Source organism: Myodes glareolus, chromosome 10, assembly GCF_982192425.1.
Source record: "Myodes glareolus chromosome 10, mMyoGla1.1, whole genome shotgun sequence".
Classification (NCBI taxonomy): domain Eukaryota; kingdom Metazoa; phylum Chordata; class Mammalia; order Rodentia; family Cricetidae; genus Myodes; species Myodes glareolus.
Window position 1 is genome coordinate 15,072,787 of NC_142035.1, and position 18,387 is coordinate 15,091,173.

General features: G+C 46.2%; 1 protein-coding gene across 2 annotated transcripts; it reads left to right on the forward strand.

Annotated features, from left to right (window-relative positions):
- The first annotated feature begins 1,007 nt into the window (after positions 1 to 1,007).
- On the forward strand, positions 1,008 to 17,361 carry Tomm34 (translocase of outer mitochondrial membrane 34). 2 transcript variants are annotated; one of them, XM_087911032.1, is made up of 7 exons: positions 1,008 to 1,238; positions 4,974 to 5,073; positions 6,197 to 6,349; positions 9,801 to 9,964; positions 12,313 to 12,460; positions 16,092 to 16,218; positions 16,428 to 17,361. In XM_087911032.1, exons 1-7 carry the CDS (start codon positions 1,112 to 1,114, stop codon positions 16,530 to 16,532), a joined length of 924 nt encoding a protein of 307 aa, XP_087767158.1. In that variant the 5' UTR covers positions 1,008 to 1,111; the 3' UTR covers positions 16,533 to 17,361. The 2 variants fall into 2 exon arrangements, with proteins under 2 accessions (XP_087767158.1, XP_048296947.1); XM_048440990.3 differs by lacking the exon at positions 1,008 to 1,238 and adding an exon at positions 1,310 to 1,682.
- The last annotated feature ends 1,026 nt before the right edge of the window (positions 17,362 to 18,387 follow it).

An 18,387-nucleotide genomic window follows, 5' to 3' on the forward strand; every position in this document is an offset into this window, starting at 1 on the left:
ATTTTTTGCTTGCTAGCAGTTTTGTTGCTTTGGTTTTTAATTAGCATATATTGGTGTGTATTCATTGCTATTGAGTCTCTCACTATTATAGCCCTGACTGGCCTGGTATTCCTGATAGTCCTGTTGCAGTCTCCATACTATGTAACTACAGGTGTCCCCCCCAAAACACACACACACACACACCTACTAAAAACTATTGTTTTGAAGTGAAGTCAGCCACAATGGAATGTGTTCACACATTCATTTTATGGTCCACAAGACGCCAGGTACTTTCCAGTTCTCTGGGATGCTATGCCTTACATTTCAGGTTGCAGCTTAATTACCTTAAAAGACTTTCCCTAGCCTGCTCATGTCTAACAGCCTCCACGTTATTTACTATAATATAATTGTGTTTTCTTGCTTTTGTTTTAAAACGGCTCACTTATATTGGATTATTATCAGAATCCCATGTGGTGGAATTACAGACCTGAGCCACCAAACCCAGCTGGCTGCTTTGGATTTTATTAATTTCTTCTTTTTTTTCCCTTTTTTGGACGTGCACTGTATTCTTTCGTGTATGGTCTTTTTCATCAGTCTCACTGTGTATAAATGGTGCAATCCTCGAAGGTGCCGGGAGCCAACGGCCTTAGCCTTCCATCACCCTGCGCTTTACTTCTTCATAGTATTAATCTACTGATGAAATGTGCATCTTCTTTTGGTCGTGGGTCAGTTGCTTCCCAGGCCCCCCGAACTGTGAGCCCTACGAAGGATAACTACCCGTTTCCTTCTAGGATTAAGCCATGGTACCCTCCGCAAGCCCGAAAGAAACGTGGAGCACAAATCCCAGACTGAGCACGCGCAGAGGGCCTGGTTCTCAAAGGCCCCGCCTACGATCCTCTTGGCCCCGCCCCTCCTAGCTCCACCCCTGGAGAACAATGAGAGGCCAGACCAAAGGGCCTGAGCCCACGCTTCCGCCCGCCCCCGGCCACTAGCCCCACCCCGTCTGGCCCCGCCCCTCGAAACCAAGCAGCCGCCGGCCTTAAAGGCACGCAGCGGCTGCTTCCGCCCGGAAGCTGTTGCGCATTAGGTAGCTGGGAACCGACTTGGTCTCTGTTTACCGGCCCTCCCGGGGATGGCCCCCAAAGTCTCAGAGTCGGTGGAACAGCTCCGCGCCGCCGGCAACCAGAACTTCCGCAATGGCCAGTACGGCGAGGCCTCGGCGCTGTACGAGCGCGCACTGCGGCTGCTGCAGGCGCGAGGTAGGAACCCGCCCCGCGTTTCCCCTCCGGGCCTGCGTCCTCCACCTGCATCCCCCGCACCGGGGTCTCATGTCGGCTCAGCCTTCGGGCTTTCCTTTCCCCTAGTCCCACCGCCACACCAGGCCCCCTCCAGGCCTTGATCCAGCGCTTCCTCCCGTCCCTCGCCGCCTAGCTGCGACCCCCATCTAGCCCCGCTCCCCCGCCCCAGGCCAGTCGGCTGCGGGCCTTAAGGGCACGCAGCCTCCGCTTCCGGCCGGAAGCTGTTGCGCACTACTCTGCGGGGAACGGAGGTGGTCCCTGTTTGCCGGTCTCCCGGGATGGCCCCCAAACTCTCAGACTCTGTGGAAGAGCTCCGCGCTGCCGGCAACCAGAGTTTCCGCAACGGCCAGTACGCCGACGCCTCGGCGCTGTACGAGCGCGCGCTGCGACTGCTGCAGGCGCGAGGTAGGAACCCGCCCCTCGTTTCCCCTCCGGGCCTGCAGGCGTCATGCACCCGCTTCAGCGCCCCGGCCTCACGTTGACCTGATGTTCTGGGTCTTTTCCCCAGGCCAACCACCACACCAGGCTCTCCTACCACGCTCCCGCATCTTCCCCACTTTAGCATCCTGTGAAAAATTTACTTGGCTCTGTTTTCCGGCTGCTTTTTAATTGTCCTCTTGGCTTGTATCCTAAGTTACTCAGGCCTGCCTCCCTCTGACCCTTGAGGATGTAGCTGACGCCCTCCAACCCACATCTATTCATTTTACAATTCAGTTGAGCACCTTTCGTATACTGACTGAATGTGACGAGATGGGCCCTTTCAAGGGTCGAACTTCCTGGGGGTAGTTGTCAAATGTTTGTGAATAAGTAGACGAGACCTCTGAGAGCTAGGAAGACAAGTTAGTGTGGTGGAGTTGGATCCATCACAAAGGAAATCATGGACAGCTTCTCAAGATACTTGAGGGGATGTCCGTGAGAAACTCAACGTCTAATGAATGCTTCGGACACCGAGCATCCCAGGTGTAGGGAACCATCAGAAAGGATCCAGATAGATTAAACAGTATGAGCTTCTAAGCCCTCATTCTCATTTTCTTGATGGCGTTTGTTGAGTGTTTTTCCTGTCTATATTCTCATTGTTCGTCTTCACTATGATCATAACGATTAGACACTTGTAGATGGGAAATTTAGAAGAGTTAATTACCTGACTAGGATTGCCCAGTGAAGATGTCAGCTCCAGGATTTGAATATGGATTTGTCTGGTTTCTGAATCCAGAGGTTTTTGTTTTTATTTATAATCATTTGTGGGGGAGGGTAATGGTGCATATAAAATACCATTCACCTGAGACTGGAGGTAAAACTGTGAGCTGCTTGGTGTGGATGGGGGAACTGAGCTCTGGTCCTCTGCAAGTGCATGCATTCAACCTACAGCCATCTCTCCAGCCCTCCCACCTCCTTTTTGGTTTTTAGAGACGGGTCTCTCTGCGGCCTTGGCCTCTGTCTAAACCAGGCTGGCCTTGATCAACCTGTCTCTGCCCGAGTGCTGGGATTAAAGGCATGTGCCACCACTGCCTGGCCAGTCAATCCAAATTTTTAATCATTGGCTAGATTTCTCTTTTTTTATAGTTTTAAACTACCCGGTTTTTCTCCCTGGAAACAAACCTTGGGCTCCTCGCGCTGTGTCAACCCCACATCATGAAGTTGCTGAGAACTCTGAAGTTGCCTTCTTTCATTCAGAGCCCCCCTCCCTGAATAAACATCATCACTGTTAGCCCAGAAAAGCTATGCTTTTGTGGGGGTTCATTCTGAGACCCTAAAATAGTTACCCTGTTATCGGATTTTTGTTCTGATCCTACTGCTGATTTTCTGTGTGACGATGTGGGCAGTTCTCTTGATTTCTCAAATCAGTTTCCTTGGCCTTAAGAAGGGAGGGGTGCTGGAGAGCTGGCTCAGTGGTTAAGAGCACTGACAGAAGAGGACCCAGGTTCAATTCCCAGGACCCACATGGAGGCTCACGACTGTCTGTCTGTAACTCCACTTCTAGGTGTCCAACATCCTCAAACAGAATACATGCAGGCAAAACACCAATGCACATAAAATAAAAATAAATAAGTTATTTAAAAGAAAAAAGAGATCATGGAGAAGCCTTCAAATGTAGTTGCACACAAGTGCTCAGAAGGGTTGAATTAATTGCCCAGACCGTTTGTGGTTCTAAGAACCTTTCCAACACACACCTACTGCTTGTGAGCAACTCTATGCTTTGCTGACTTGATGGATTACTGGTTTTTAAGTGTTTGTACTTGTTCCTTATGGCAAGGCTTACTTCTGTATTTTCTGGCCCAAGAGAAGAAAGAAAGGGGTATAAACTTACTATGTTCATTATTGTTAGTATTGAATGAAAGATATCAAGTGGCAACATGGTATCATACTTCCTGAAGCAAGTTACAAAAGGATAGGCAATGCAATGCCCCTTGGGAAACACTTTAATGATACTGTATCTCATCTGTTAATGGTATGTGCTAAAATGGGCAGCGCTTGAGAATTCACACAGCAGCTTGGGGACTGTGCTGGCCTCCAGGGAAAGAGAGCACAGGGACAAGGATGAGGATGGATGGAGCTTTAGCCATCTCAAAAATAAAATTGAGGCCAGCCTGTTCTATGTAGTGTCCTCCAGGCCAGTTAGGCTACAGTGTGAGACCTCACTCCAGAATAAATGAGTGAGTGAGCAAGGGTGTGGAGGTGCCCACATGTTACCCTAGCGCTCAGGAGGGTGGAACTGGAAGGCTGTTGGAAGGTCAAGGCTAGTTTTCTCCACATAGTAAGATGGAAATCTGCCTCTGCCTCAGGAGTGTTGAGATGAAAGGCATATGCCACCACAACAGCAATTTGTTTTGAGTTAAAAAAATAAAGAAATGAAAAGAAACATGTGATGGCATGAATCAAGTAACCCTTTAAAAATGAAAATCAAAGGAGGGGCGCTGGAAAGATGGGTCAGCAGTTAAGAGCATTGACTGGCCTTTCTTGGAACCCGGGTTCAATTCCCAGTATTCCCTTGGAAGCTCACAACTGTCTCTCCAGGATCCAGCACCCTAACACAGACATACATACAGGCAAAACACCAATAAAATAAAAGTAAACTTTAAAAAAAAAAAAAAGAAAGGCAGGGATTTTAAAAAGGGAGCAAAAGTTGGGGAGTGTGGAAGTGTAGTTGAGTCCAGGAGGTTGGGGGCAGTAGGGACTGATAACGGCAAAATACATTTAACAAAATTCTCAATAAAAAATATTTTTAATGAAAATCGGAGGTCTGTGTAAAGGCAAACAGCAGGTAAAGGCACTTTGCATTTCCCTCTGACTCTGGGTCACTCCCTCTTTCAGGTATTTATTATTGTCCTTTTCCATGTTCCACTGAGTCTCCCATGCTTTCTATAATAAAGTTAGCCACACACCCAAGTAATGAAGGCATTGCTTTCTCTGAGGCAAGAAGCCAGCTGTTTCATGTTAGTCCTTATTTCTGGTACCAAGTTCGGTGCTTAATGAGGAATAAATAAGGTTCTTGTGAATGGCAGAGTCTCAATATCCTCACTGTTGGACAAGAATGGCAAATGTCCTCTCCTTCCTGATAGAAGCCTTTTTAGGCTACAGTACCTCTGCTGCCTTTTCCCAAAGCCTAGAGAGTTCCGGGTGTGAGGTGCATCCCTGTGTCCTCTGACATCACCCTCCCAACTCATGATCTTGCTCTTCCTGCTTCCATCCGGGCAGGTTCTGCAGACCCCGAGGAAGAAAGCGTTCTGTACTCCAACCGTGCAGCGTGCTACTTGAAGGATGGGAACTGCACAGACTGCATCAAAGATTGCACTTCGTAAGTGGCCCAGGGAGGCTCTAGAATGCCTGAGGGTTTCCAAAGAGCAAGCCAGGTTTCTTCTTTGGAAAAATTCCACCATTTTCTCTCTTATAAAGTGTCACTAAATATCAGGCCATTTAGAATGACAAGCCCTACTAGGTCCTTGTTGTCTTTGAATTTTGGCTCGGTGCTTCTGAGAATGGTGTAGGATAGGAAGTTAGAGGTAGGCAGTAAAGCCTCTGTGACATTGATGTGAGGTAAGATAGAGTTATCGGGACTGACTTGCTCGGGTCTTTTCCTGGGATGATGTGGAAGGGAAGAATAAAAGGGGACAGGTGTTAACCAACCATCTAAAGAAGCAGAAATGGTGGGGCACCTTTAATCCCAGTGTTCAGTAGACAGAGGTAGGCAGATCTTTGTGAGAGCAAGGCTAGCCTGTTCTATGTGAGTTCCAGGCCAGCCAGGGCTACATAGGGAGACCCTGTCTCAAAAGGAGGTGGTGGATGAGGGGCAAGAGAAAAAAGCAAAAATCTGTCAGTAGTAGTTGTACAGGACATTGGACAGTTTTTCCTATCCCATTCTTCAACTAGCTTTTGTTCATCATTGCTGAACTAGCTAGCATAAACTAGTCTGCTAACTGGGTTCATCTAGCTAATCCTAGATGTGATGCTGTTTAACATGCATGGGAGGAATAGGGAGAGAGGCACACTCATGGAGTCTGCTAGGTTTTTTTCTCTTTCACAGGGTATTTACTCTGATGGTAAGCTTATCCTCCTTCCCAGAGCAGAATGAGTTGCCAGAGACTGGGATGATAAAGTGATTTGCCTGGGGTCCCATGGCTATTGGTAGTGTAGTTACAATGCAGACCACAGTGTGAAAACTGTGAGACTCCTATTCTTCATTGGGCTGGAGGTGGAGGGCGTAAAAATTGACACAGATGCACATAACTTCCATTAGTGGTTCTCTGCCTTTTTTCCCTTTCCGTCTAAGTTGAGGATTCCCTACCTATCCTAGAAATGGTGTCTTTCTGCCAGAAATTAAACTCATGCTGACTGCAACATTTGGCCCTGCCTGAATCAGTACACTGTTGGGGAACCCTGTTGGTCTAGCAGACAGGTGACATTTTTGCATCCTGTTCTAGAGCGCTGACCTTGGTTCCCTTCAGCATCAAACCCTTGCTGCGAAGAGCATCTGCATATGAAGCCCTGGAGAAGTACACACTGGCCTATGTCGACTATAAAACTGTGCTGCAAATTGATAACAGTGTGGCATCAGCCTTGGAAGGCATCAACAGGTAAGCCCAGTGTACTGTAGAACTTCTCCATAGAACATGGAACCAGCTCCCTTGATTGGCTTTGGGCTACTTCAGTTGTTTTCTGAGTGTGGTCCCTTTGACTATGCTTGAAAAACGTGTCTGTGTGTGTGTGTGTACGTGTAGAGGCCATGGGTTGATGGGTGTCTTCCTTTATCACTCCCAACCATATTTTTTTGGCAGTCTCTCATTAACAAAGCACATCAATTTGGCTAAACTACATATAGCAACCTCCAGAGACCCTCCTGTCTGCCTGTCTGGGATTATTACAGACATACACTATCATGCTGAGCTTTTTATTCAAGTGCTTAGTAGTCAGAACCAGGCCCTAATGCTTACATGACAATCATCTTTTGTGCTCCATTTATTGGGGAAAGTCTTGTTTGTTTGTTTGTTTGTTTGTTTGTTTGTTTGTTTGTTTGTTTTGGAGACAGTCTCACTATGTAGACCAGGCTGGCCCCAGAAATTTGGAAAACTCTTAATATTGTCAACAGTATATAAGGATAAGATGTGTGCTTGCTGCTTTTGCAGGGGACCTGAGTTCAATTCCCAGCACCTACATTGGCCAGCTCACTACTGTCTATAATTCTAGTTCCAAAGTGATTGATGCATCCATGGGCACTCACACTTCAGTGGACAGACTCATACAAATGTACTTAGTTAAAAATAGTGGAGTCAGAGTTACTGAGATTGATGGTTGTTTTTGTCTGCATGTGCACATTTATTCATGCACTAATATTTTTTGAGATCTTTTTAAAGTGTAGGAGGCTCAGTGGAGGATAGCAAAATTGAAAAGAGATTCAGACCCCACTTGTGTTCAGAGTGCTAACTCTAACTGGAGAGTAAGAGACACAAGGAGCTAGAATGCTGCTGAATGGGATATTGTAAGTGTGAAAGCATCTCTCTGATCTCCTGAGCCATGACTATTTTTTTTTCTCCTAGATCCTTGTTTGTATATTTGATCATGATTCCCCTTCTTGTGGGCTGCTAGAAAGCCCAGCCCCAAAGTAATAATCTAATGTGGTCTATGTTTGGTTTCTTGGTTGACTTTTATCAATACCCAGTTTTCTCTTTGAGTCTTGTGTCATTCATCAAACACTACAAGTTCTGTGCCAAACTTTGCACAAGGACCTGCTGCATGAGACGTAACTCTGTCCTTACACAGCTCTTGGCCTCGGCGGGAGTGCTAGTCAGTATTGCACAGGCTCAGTGTAGTCAGTGCAGAGTTAAGTACGGCAGTGGCCAGCACAGCCTGCTCCAGGAGACATGAGAGGCAGGAGATTCATGGCTGGGAAGGAGGAGACCAGGGGGTGTTTTTCATAGTGAAGTCACTAGTGAAGCTGAGAGAAGCACTTCAGTGAGCTCAGAAGCAGGTGGCAGTTCCAACAGTAGTGATGTCATTATGAAGGGAGACAGCAGTATAGCTGGGGTGGTAAGGGAAGTCCAGGGGAGGAGTCACTTGGGTGACATGATGCAGGTGGAAGAGAAAGATGCTGCCCTGTCCGGTTGAGCTCCCTGAGAGAAGCAGGGATGGGACCCAGAACTCACATGGAACAGTTGGCTCTGTGTGACAGGAGAGAAGTAGGGATGATTGAATACTTTCTGAACTGCTCTTCCTGTTGCTGTGATAGGGTACCCTGACAAAAGCCTTGTAAAGGTCAAAGGCTTATTTTGGCCCACAGTTAAAGGATCCATTCCTTCATGGCAACAGGAGCTTGATGCAACTGTTCACATTGTACCTGCAGTTAAGAAGCAGGTGGTCTCAGTCCCTGCACCCACTGCTGGGTGCCACAAAAAAAAGAAGAAGAAGAAGAAGCAGGTGGTCAATGCTGATTCTCAGCTAGCTTCTCCATTGTGTGCAGTTTAGGACCTGAGCTCAGGGAGGGAGTGGGTATTCCCACATCAGTTAACCTAATCAAGATAACCCCTCACAGGCTTACCCAGACTCTTGTTCCTTTGCTGGTTCTAGATCTCATCAAGGTGACAACTGAGGGTGGGTATGGGTGTTTTGTTTGTTTGTTTGTTTTATAAGTATGAGTGTTTGCGTGCCTGGTACTCTCAGAGGTCAAAGGAGGATGTGGGATGCCCTGGAACTGGAATTACAGGTGGTTGTGAGCCACCATGTAGGTGCTGGAAACCAAACCCAAGTCCTCTGCAAGAATAACAAGTGTTCTTAACACACTGAGTAATCTCTCCAGCACCAACAATTAAGGTTAACCATGCCAAGCACCCAGGCATGCAGGTTTTTATGTGGTGTATAAGAAAGAATGCTTTGAAAAATGTTAGGGAATAGGGTTGCAAAGAATTGGGATAGCTGAGCCAACAGGAAGCTGCTCCAAAGCCTAGTAAGAGGCTGTGAATTTGTTGTAGTTTTGGTTTATGTGGTTTGATTCTTGTAACACGGGAACATGGCTGTAGGAGGGTTTTTGTTTTTTTTTAACAGATTTATTTATTAGGTATACAACATTCTGCCTCCATGTATGCCCACATGCCAGAGGAGGGCGCCAGATCTTATTACAGATGGTTGTGAGCCACTATGTGGTTGCTGGAATTGAACTCAGGACCTCTGGAAGAGCAGCCAGTGCTCTTAACCACTGAACTACCTCTCCAGCCCCGGCTGTAGGAGTTTTATTCACTCTTGTAGGACACACTGTCTTGGTGAGAGCCAGGGGATGTACTAGGTGCCAAAGATTCATTTCCATTAACAACACGGACATCATGGGCAAAGAACACCATTTTAAGTTGAAAATGAAATAAGCAGGAGTTAGTTAGATCTCCAGAGTAGGAATGGGAAACGGAAGCAGAGGAAAGATGTGCATTAATAAAGGTCAAGAGGGGGAAGCTATTTGCGTGCTTGTGTTTGCAGTGCTGAGGATCAAACCTAGCCTTGTATGTGCTGGGCAAACACTCGACCACTGAGCCAGCCCGAGGACCAGGGCTGGTGTGACACACAATAGAATAGAGGGGGAGAAGAGTGCCAGAGCTCAAGGGCCATGTTAGCCTGCAAATGGGAATCACTGAGGATTTTTAATATTGCTGAATGGGCTAAGGTTGACACTTAAAATCTGAACAGTGAGGATTTTTAATATTGCGGAATGGGCTAAGGTTGACACTTAAAATCTGAACAGTAAGCAAATAAGTATTTGCATGCTTTGTACTAGTTTCATTGAGAAAATATGTATTTTTAATGGGATCCTTTCTTGGGGGTATATATGTAAAGTTTATCTTAACAAGTAGAAGGGGACCTTAAAATTCACATATGGCAGCCAGGCTAAGGGAAAGTGTCCTGTGGTGTCAGATCTAAGGAGTTGATGGGTAGTAGATTCTATTCATCTGCTAGAGCATGTGAGAAATACAATGGGGAATGGAGCAGTATGCCCTGCCTTGTGAAGGAGCCTCCATCCCTTGGGTGTGACTCTGCCTTTTCTTCCAGAATCACTAGAGCTCTCATGGACTCACTTGGGCCTGAGTGGCGCCTGAAGCTGCCCCCTATTCCTGTGGTGCCTGTTTCAGCCCAGAAGAGATGGAATTCCTTGCCTTCGGAGAATCACAAAGAGACAGCTAAAAACAAATCCAAAGAAACCACAAAGAGCAGAGGTGAGTCTTTATAAGAAGTTTAAGAGTCGCCTTCTAGAAATTGGCCTCCTTTAGCTGTTAGGAAATAAATGAAGTGAAAAACATGATTAAAAGGTCCAACTTCTTAGAGATTGTCTCCTTAACTGTACAGTGATGTCATCAGTGAAAGGCTTAAGTAATACAAGATGTGTAACCTAGCCTGGCACACGGGAGCAAGTGCTCTCTCTCATTCTTTAGCAGTACTTGGAATGTGTTGCTTAGAATGTTTTTGATTACAAGAACAGGAACTTCCAACATGGCAAAATAATGAAGAAAATGTATTGGCTCAGAATTATACATGTCATTCCAAACACCCATCCCACTTTTACCTACCCCACAGCTCACTAATTCTTCTGTTTGTTTGTTTTTTCAGCTCACCACTTAAAAGATACTTTAGTCTATGTACTTAGCTTATATTTTCCCAGTGTCCGGTGTAATTAATTGGTCACCGACTCCTGTGACCAGGAGATGAAGTTTTGTAACTGTCTCAGCTCCCTCTCCCTTGGAGCATCCCCATATCTAGAAAGTGCTGCCTCCCTGAGAGCACTTGTCCTGGTGACCCTGGAGAAGGGTGAATAAGCTGATAGACAGAGCTGGGCAACCGCTGCAGGAGATTGTCTGCTGGGAAGCTCTCACTGTGGTCCAGGAGAACTGTCCCAGGCTAGCAAACATGAGTCAAGACGGGAGTACAGAGGGGACAGGGATAGGGCTCTTTTATCGATACATCAGTCTCAGGTAGTGGAAGAGGGCGCTCGTGACTCCTCTCTGCAGAAGCTCCCTGTACAGCACATGAGAGCCGGGTGGTTGTTTTCCACTTTGAGAAGGAGATTGCAGTGCTAATGAGCTAGATGGCGTCAAGGTACCTGACTATTTGTTCCTCTAGATCCCTGAGCCATGTGTTCTAGGCCCTATGCTAAGCAGTGGAGCACAGGGGACAACTCGACCCTTAAGGGAGCTCCTGACCTTGTGAGAAACTGAGTTATGGGGATGATGCTTTATGATACATGGAAGAAAAGCAGGTGCCATGGAATTGTTAATGTTTGGGAAGTTTAAATCGAGAAGTCAAGGTTCACACTGGGGCAGGTGATAAAAGTGATATCTTGAGCTGGAGCTTAAAGGATGAGGTCATTAGGGAGGAAAATGAGGGACAGAGGCAATGGAAGGAACTAGAGAAGGGAAATGCATAAATAAACATGGCTGCGGGGTGTGGGGAGAATATTTCAGAGCCCAGGTGAAACAGAGTCTGCATGCATCCACCCTACAGGATGTTCACCACAGAATGTTTGGTAATAGCAAAACAAAACTAGAAATAACCCAGGTCTCCACAAACAGGGAACAAATCCTTCCTGGAATTTTGGGAGTGAAAATGCATCAACTACAAGTCTGTGTATCAACACAGACAAATCTCAGGAATAGGATGTTGAGGGGGAAACAACCAAGCCATAAATGACTATGTAGAAATACTTGTTTCCTTATGTGAAGCTCCATGACAAGTGGCTTGTAGGTGATTTTGTATCCATAGATGGAGCTTGTATAGATTGAGATAGTTAGCTGATGGGAGGGGGAAGCACAGGGTCGGAATAGTTTCTTTCAAGAGTGGGTGGGCTTTGGGTCCTAATAATAATTGCTAAGCAGGGGATGAGTTGGGGCGCTAATTTTATTCCCACAACTTTGCCCTGGTTATAAATATTAACTGTTTACCATGATGGTTTTTAAAGATTAAATGTGGTGCTGTGGGATGAGACTGGGACAATTATTGGAGCCACACAGCAAAGGACCTTACAGCACTGTAATGTGAGCAGCGTGGGTTTCTCCTTGTTCTCTACTCTCTCCCCTTAAGGGCTGGAGCAGAGCTGCGTGTGGCAGGTGAAAGTGGATACTCACAGCAAAGCAGGACAAGCCCTCTTCAGCCCCTTTCTGAAACCTAGAAGACACAGCCTTCCTTTACTGGATGCCTCTGTTAAGTTTGTAGGCTGTTCTCTGCCTCGGTATTCTCACAGCTGATCCTGACATAGCCCTTCACACTGGGGAGGAAACTGAGGAGCTGAAGTTAAGTGGGTCATGCAGAAAATTCCAGCTACCCAATGGCAATGCTATGAGTAAATCTGGCTTGCTTTTTATCATGTATATGATATGCATGTGTAAGTGTGTTTGAAAGTCTCCATCTTCTAATGAAAACTTTTAATTAACTAGAAGCCACTAATTAGGGGACCAAGTAGTCAGAAAGAATGGTTTGCAGCCGCCCAGGCAGTCCCTGGCTTAAAACAGATGATGCCGATCTCATCTGAGCCCCTGATCCATGGTTTTTTCCTCTCTGAATTTGTGTCTAGTGCCTTCTGCTGGGGATATGGAGAGAGCCAAAGTTCTGAAGGAAGAAGGCAATGAGCTTGTAAAGAAGGGCAACCATAAGAAAGCTATTGAGAAGTACAGTGAAAGCCTCTTGTTTAGTAGCCTGGAATCTGCCACGTACAGCAACAGGTATCTTCTGCGCAGCTGCTAGCCTCGGGGAGTCTCCAAAGCTTTTCTGAAGGCTGGGGTGTGGCTCACTGGGGGAGTGCTGGCCTCCAGTGGGCTCCAGGGATTGGGATGTAGCTCAGAGAATACTTGGACTCCTGACTGTGGAGGGGTTTGGGTCCTTTTCAGGTAGTCATGTGCATTCCCACCTACTTCAGTACTGAGCAAGGAATTGACAGTGGCACTGATAAAGGGTGGAGATTAAAGAGATGCTCAACAGTCGTCTTCATTATCTGTCCTAGCCCTCATCCCAGAATTTTAAGATTTCAGTGTCAACACAGCTCCCTCGCCTGCTCTCTGCCAGTGGCTGCTCTTCCACGCCTATTTCTGTCCCTTTTGGCCTGGAGCCCAGCGAATGGAGTACCTAATTGTCTGGCTAGAATAGGAAGGAAGGGAACGATCTGAGTGCAGCCCTTTGTGCCTGTAGCAGGCTCTGCAGCAGGAACAGTGAGCAGTGAGTGAAAGCCCAGGAGCCAAAGCACCTCTCCCCTTTATGTGGGACTCGCTGCTCTATACTGGTGCTCAGTGGTGTAGGTGGCAGAGACGGCACGCGCGTACACACACACTGTTGAGTGGAACTTACTGTTCTACACTGGTGCTCAGCTGTGTAGGTGACAGACAGGTATTACTGGTTTTTAAAGTTGAGAAAATCAAGGCACTGTCTAAGCTCTGATAGCCTTTACATGGTGGTGCAGAGCTGGAATCTGGCCTCAGTGAAACCCACTCGTTGTACTGTCAGAGGCTAGATATAGTCAACAAGAGGCCGTGTCTCATCCACACATTTATTATTGATACCCACATACATTCATATGGAACATCTTTGAGGGGGGATGGCTTGAGACAGGGTTTCTCTGTGTAACAGCCTTAACTGTCCTGGAACTTACTCTGTAGACCAGGCTGGCCTCAAAATCACAGAGATCCGCCTGCTTCTGCCTCCTGAGCACTGGGATTAAAGGTGTGCACTGCCACCACCTGGCCAATGTAGAACATCTTTAATATGGGAGCTGGAGAGCTGGCTGAGGTAAAGAGCATGGTTCCTAGCGTCATATTGAACAATTCACAGCTACCTATAACTTCTATTCCTGGGATCCTGTGCCCTCTTCTAGCCTTCCTGGGCACCTGCCCACTCATGGTACACATAAACAGTACAGACACAAAGACAATAAATCTTTTCCAAAAGTCTTTGATCAGATAGAGCTTCCTTGTTCCTTAGGAAACTTATAAGATAAAACGTGTTTCCGGGCAGTAAGATGACCCAGCAGGTAAAGGTGCTTGCCACACAAGTCTACAAAGTTCTGATTTCCAGAGCCCACATATAATATAGGTGGAAAGAGAAAACTGACTCCATGTGTACACCATGGCATACACACCCACATGCACATATCATGTACACAGACAATATTTTTTAGTTGAAGAAAATTTAAAAATCATGTTTCACACTACAGCAAGGTGCTTTGATGTGCCTGCTGAAACACTTGTACAGAGGCTGAGGCAGCTTTCTGAAATCAGCTAGTATTTCTTCAGTGAACCGTGGAAACCCTGTTCACAGGGGATGGTATAAGAAATTAGGTAGATTTAACTCACTCACGTTTGGTTTTGCTTCTTAAGAGTTGAAAAGAGAACTTTTAGTTTAAATTTGGATCAAATTTGGGCCTATGACTTTCTGAGCTGATTGAATCAGGGTACTTCCTGTGTTAGGCTAACTAGTAAAGGAAGCTTGCCACCCACTTGCTCCGTGTTTGTGGCATCAACTCCCTCCTTTCTCTAAGCTCCTTGACCTTGATGCTGCAAGATACCCATTAGCTCACTCTTCTAAACAAATACTGTATTTTTACCATGGCTTGGAAGAATTTTGTTTACATACTGTTCTTTAAGCAAATGTATCTGGCTACACACTTCCCTTCGCTTATAATATGCTCGTTTCATAAGTGATCTTTCCCCTTGTGTGGGGGTGCAGTGCCAGGCATCATACTGAGGGCCTTATGCATGCTAGGCCAGCACTCTGCCACTGACCTGTACTCCAGCCCGGTTAGATTTTTGTTTTGTGTTTGCATTTTAGCTGTGATAATTCCAGAATTTATCAGGAAAAAATAAAAACTGAACATTTAGTTTAAGTATGGGGAGAAGAGGTATCGTTCAATAAATAAGGTTGGGTTGGCTATGTGGGGGTTAAATACAAATTCTTCTCTGTGTTTTTAAATAAAGTTTTAGAAGAACACAAGTCAAATGTAAAAACAAAACAGTTGTGGGAGAGCCTGCAAGCTGATTACCTTACTGCGCAGTTCCCCGCAGAAGTAGTAAGGATAAATTGGATAGCTTTGGTTTTATATGAAAACACCTTATATAAGGATGCTCAGGTTTTCATGTTTATAGCAACCAACACAACACCCTGGGTGTGGTGCCCAGTAGGACCAGGAAAAAAGTAACCAAAACACCATTTTCTTCCATCTTCACAGAAATTAAAATTTGAGGCCCAGGTTTGTTACACTTATAGAAAAAGAGATTCTTCGTAACTTCCTCAGAGTGCCTGGCAATAGCAGAATTTGAGCTGTTGGTGTCTCTTGATCTAGTGGCCTCTTCCCCGAGGGAGTTTACTGTGACATTCTAGACTTAACATGCTGGAAACAGTGAGAATGCTTGCAGAGGGGTATTTGGTAAAATAAATGATGCCATATCCAACTAGTGAGTGCTCTGTGGCCACTGAAACGGTGGTGAGGGGCCAAGGTGATGGCTTCCTTCTAGTGATTGTCTTTGAAGCAAGGACCAGGCTTATGATGAGAAATCGCAGTGGGTATTTTCCACATTTTATTGTGAGACATTTCAAAGTATGGGAAGTTGGAAATGTGTAAGTACCTTAAACACATTTAAATTCTCCAGTTGATACACAGTGCTGGGACCCTATCCAGTGCTGACCTGTACTCTATCCCTGCCCCAATCCATTTTACTGTTGATTGTTCCAAAGTAATTGCTTACATCTTTACACTCCACCCCTGAAATGCCAGCATGCACAGTTAATTAGGATTAATATTCATGCACTTGGTTTTTCTTTGTTGAGGGAAATGCTTTGGGAATTTTGCTTAAAGTACCTGATGCAGGGTGGTGAATGGGAGAAGTGTGCGAGGCCAGGCTCGGTTTCTTCAGACCCACTGGTCTGAACTCCAATTCTGCCCCTCACTAGTAGGTCTTGGACAAGTCCCTTGACTCCTAAGCCAGTGATGAAGCTTCTCATAGCCTTTGCATCTGCAAAAAAGGCTAGGGGACTGGAGAAATGGCTCATCATTTAAGAGCACTGGCTGCTCTTCCTGGGGACCGGGTTTCAGTTCTCAGCTTCCTCATGGTGACTCACAGCCACCTATAACTCTAACTCCAGATGATCCAACACCTTCTGTCCTCCGTAGGCACCAGCACACATGTGGCAGTCACATGCACACATAAGCCTCCATCTTGGGAGGTAAAGCTAAGACTTGAGAGGATTGAGGTGGAAAGCGACAGCACAGAATAGGTGCTTAGCAAATCAGGTCATCCCCAGCTGCCTCTATCTTGCATGTGGGGATCCACAAGTGACTGAGCTTCTGCAATGGTCTTTCCACATCAGAGCGCTCTGCCATCTGGTCCTGAAACAGTACAAGGAGGCAGTAAAGGACTGCACAGAAGCCCTCAAGCTGGATGGGAAGAATGTGAAGGCCTTTTACAGACGGGCTCAAGCCTACAAGGCACTGAAGGTAAAGGATCCCTGCCCAGAGGCCCAACCATAACTGCAGAGATGCATGCTGGTGCTGGCTCTTGGTGTACCAAGTGAAGTGGCCCTTGCTGTGTTCTGTCTCCCGGGTCCTGCCTTGGCTCCAGTGTAGGGTTTGAAAACATTCTCCTGCTTCTCCAGCTGGTTCTCACCTCCTCGGTCCCTTCCCAACTCCTCTTTTCTCTCTCCTAGGACTATAAATCCAGCCTTGCAGATATTAGCAGCCTCCTACAAATTGAACCCAGGAATGGCCCTGCACAGAAGTTACGGCAGGAAGTCAACCAGAACATGAACTAAAACCCCATGAGGGCAACAGGAACCCTCTACCTGACCTTCCCAGAGAAGCTAGGGGCCTCCCCTGCATCTGCCCCCAAAACCCAGCATGCCCCTAAGGGAGTGCAAAAGCAACCCCACTTTGACCCCTTGGAGAGGTAGCAGCCTTCCACCTGAGAAGCTTCGCTGTTCAAATTAAGTCCATTTACTGACAAGCACAGGACATTTTTTTCAGAAAGGTCCCCATTGGAGCTAAAGTGTGAAGCTACAGCCCTGGGCTCATCCCCTTGCTTCTGCCTGGTCCTTGTCAACAAAGTACTTGGCGATTGTCATGACCCAGATGTGCCGCAGACTGATTGTTGCCCTTGTGGTGTCCCAAGATACCACACCTCTCCAGTTAATCTGAGCTGAGAGGGTAGTGTTGACAGGCTAAAGTGCTGGCTTACCTACACCCGAAGCGGCCTGTTGAGCTGGTTCTCCAAGGCTGCCATTTCCCCAAGGGTACAGCTGCTGTCTGCACCCTGTCCTTGGCACAGTGTCCTGTGTTGAGCCCCAGTGCCTTTAGTCCAGGCCCTTTGTGGGAAGGCAGAGCCTGACCCTTGGAGGCTCTGTGCTGTTGCCTTCTGTATGGAGCTACCTACGCGTTCAAAGAGCCCAAATTCCTCCTGGGATGGGGAGAGAGGCCTCCTTGAGATTCGTGTCCCTCCAGTCTGAGCAGGAACTGACCTTTCCCCCAACAGCAGCCCCTCAGGCTTCTTTGTTTTTGTTGTTGTTGTTGTTAATATGTTGAAGTTAATTGAACTGATTTTATTGAACTGTGTGTTGCTGTTGCATTAAAAGATTTTCTTCTGTACAGTCGGCTTTTGCACATTTGTCTTCTCAGCCTTGCACCAGAAACTCAGTAGTGATGAAAATTGTTGTGCTATGTTGACTGTAGCACAAAATAGAAAATAAAAGCAAGCTACATCTTAACATGTACCTTTCCTATTGCTGAATTTCAACCCTGTAAAAGAAATGTTAATTTAAATATATTTTTACTTATTTCCTTAATAATATAGAATGATCTATGAAAAAACAGCCACGGTTTTTGGACATTCATCTGTTTACTGAGCAAATTTTTGAAACAGCGTAGACATTGTGTATCGTCCAAGGGAAACAGGGTAACAAAATCAGTCCCTGGTCTCAGGGACCTGTGATTAACCTGAGTATAAAGCTGCACCTGACTTAGGCATCATGGAGAAGCTGTCCATCACTCAACTATTGTCTTGCCTGCCTCCATGACGAGGTAAAGGTCCACTGGTAAGTACAGCATGAACTGAGATCAGAAGAAAAAGCTAAGCGCTGGAGATACAGCTCAGTGATAATGCATTTGCCTAGCATGCACAAGGCCCAGGGTTCAAGACCCCCGCACCATAAAAAGTAAAGGGGGAAGCTACCCAGTGTGGAAATTAGTATAGAGGTCCCTCAAAGTGAGTTCTGGGGATAAATGTAGAACCTGTCTCAAAAGGGAAAAAAATACCTAGCAGTTAACCACTCCTTAGACAACTGTTCATGTTTATTATTGGCTTTCACAAAAGCCAAAATGTACTGAATCGGCATAAACAGTCATCAACAGGTGAATGCCTGAAATGTGCACATAGTGGGTATCTGCTATTAGCATGTGTGTGCCACAGTCTATACCTGTGGACATCAGAGAACAACTTTGTGAAGTTGTTTCTCTCCTACCTTTCATGAGTTCCAGGTGTCAAACCAAGTTTTTGTGGAGAGTGACATTACCTGGTTGTAGGTAGAAAGAATTGAAGAGGAGGTGAGATGGATAGATTGCATATGGAAAATGAGGGAAGGGAAATGACACTGAGTGGGGAGACCTTGGTTTTAG

Excerpts from the sequence above, each read along its gene's own strand:
- Tomm34 (XM_087911032.1), top strand. The coding sequence starts at position 1,112 with ATGGCCCCCAAAGTCTCAGAGTCGGTGGAACAGCTCCGCGCCGCCGGC. Across the intron at positions 1,239-4,973 it reads GCGGCTGCTGCAGGCGCGAG|GTTCTGCAGACCCCGAGGAA; the intron begins GTAGGAACCCGC and ends CCATCCGGGCAG. Across the intron at positions 16,219-16,427 it reads AAGCCTACAAGGCACTGAAG|GACTATAAATCCAGCCTTGC; the intron begins GTAAAGGATCCC and ends TCTCTCTCCTAG.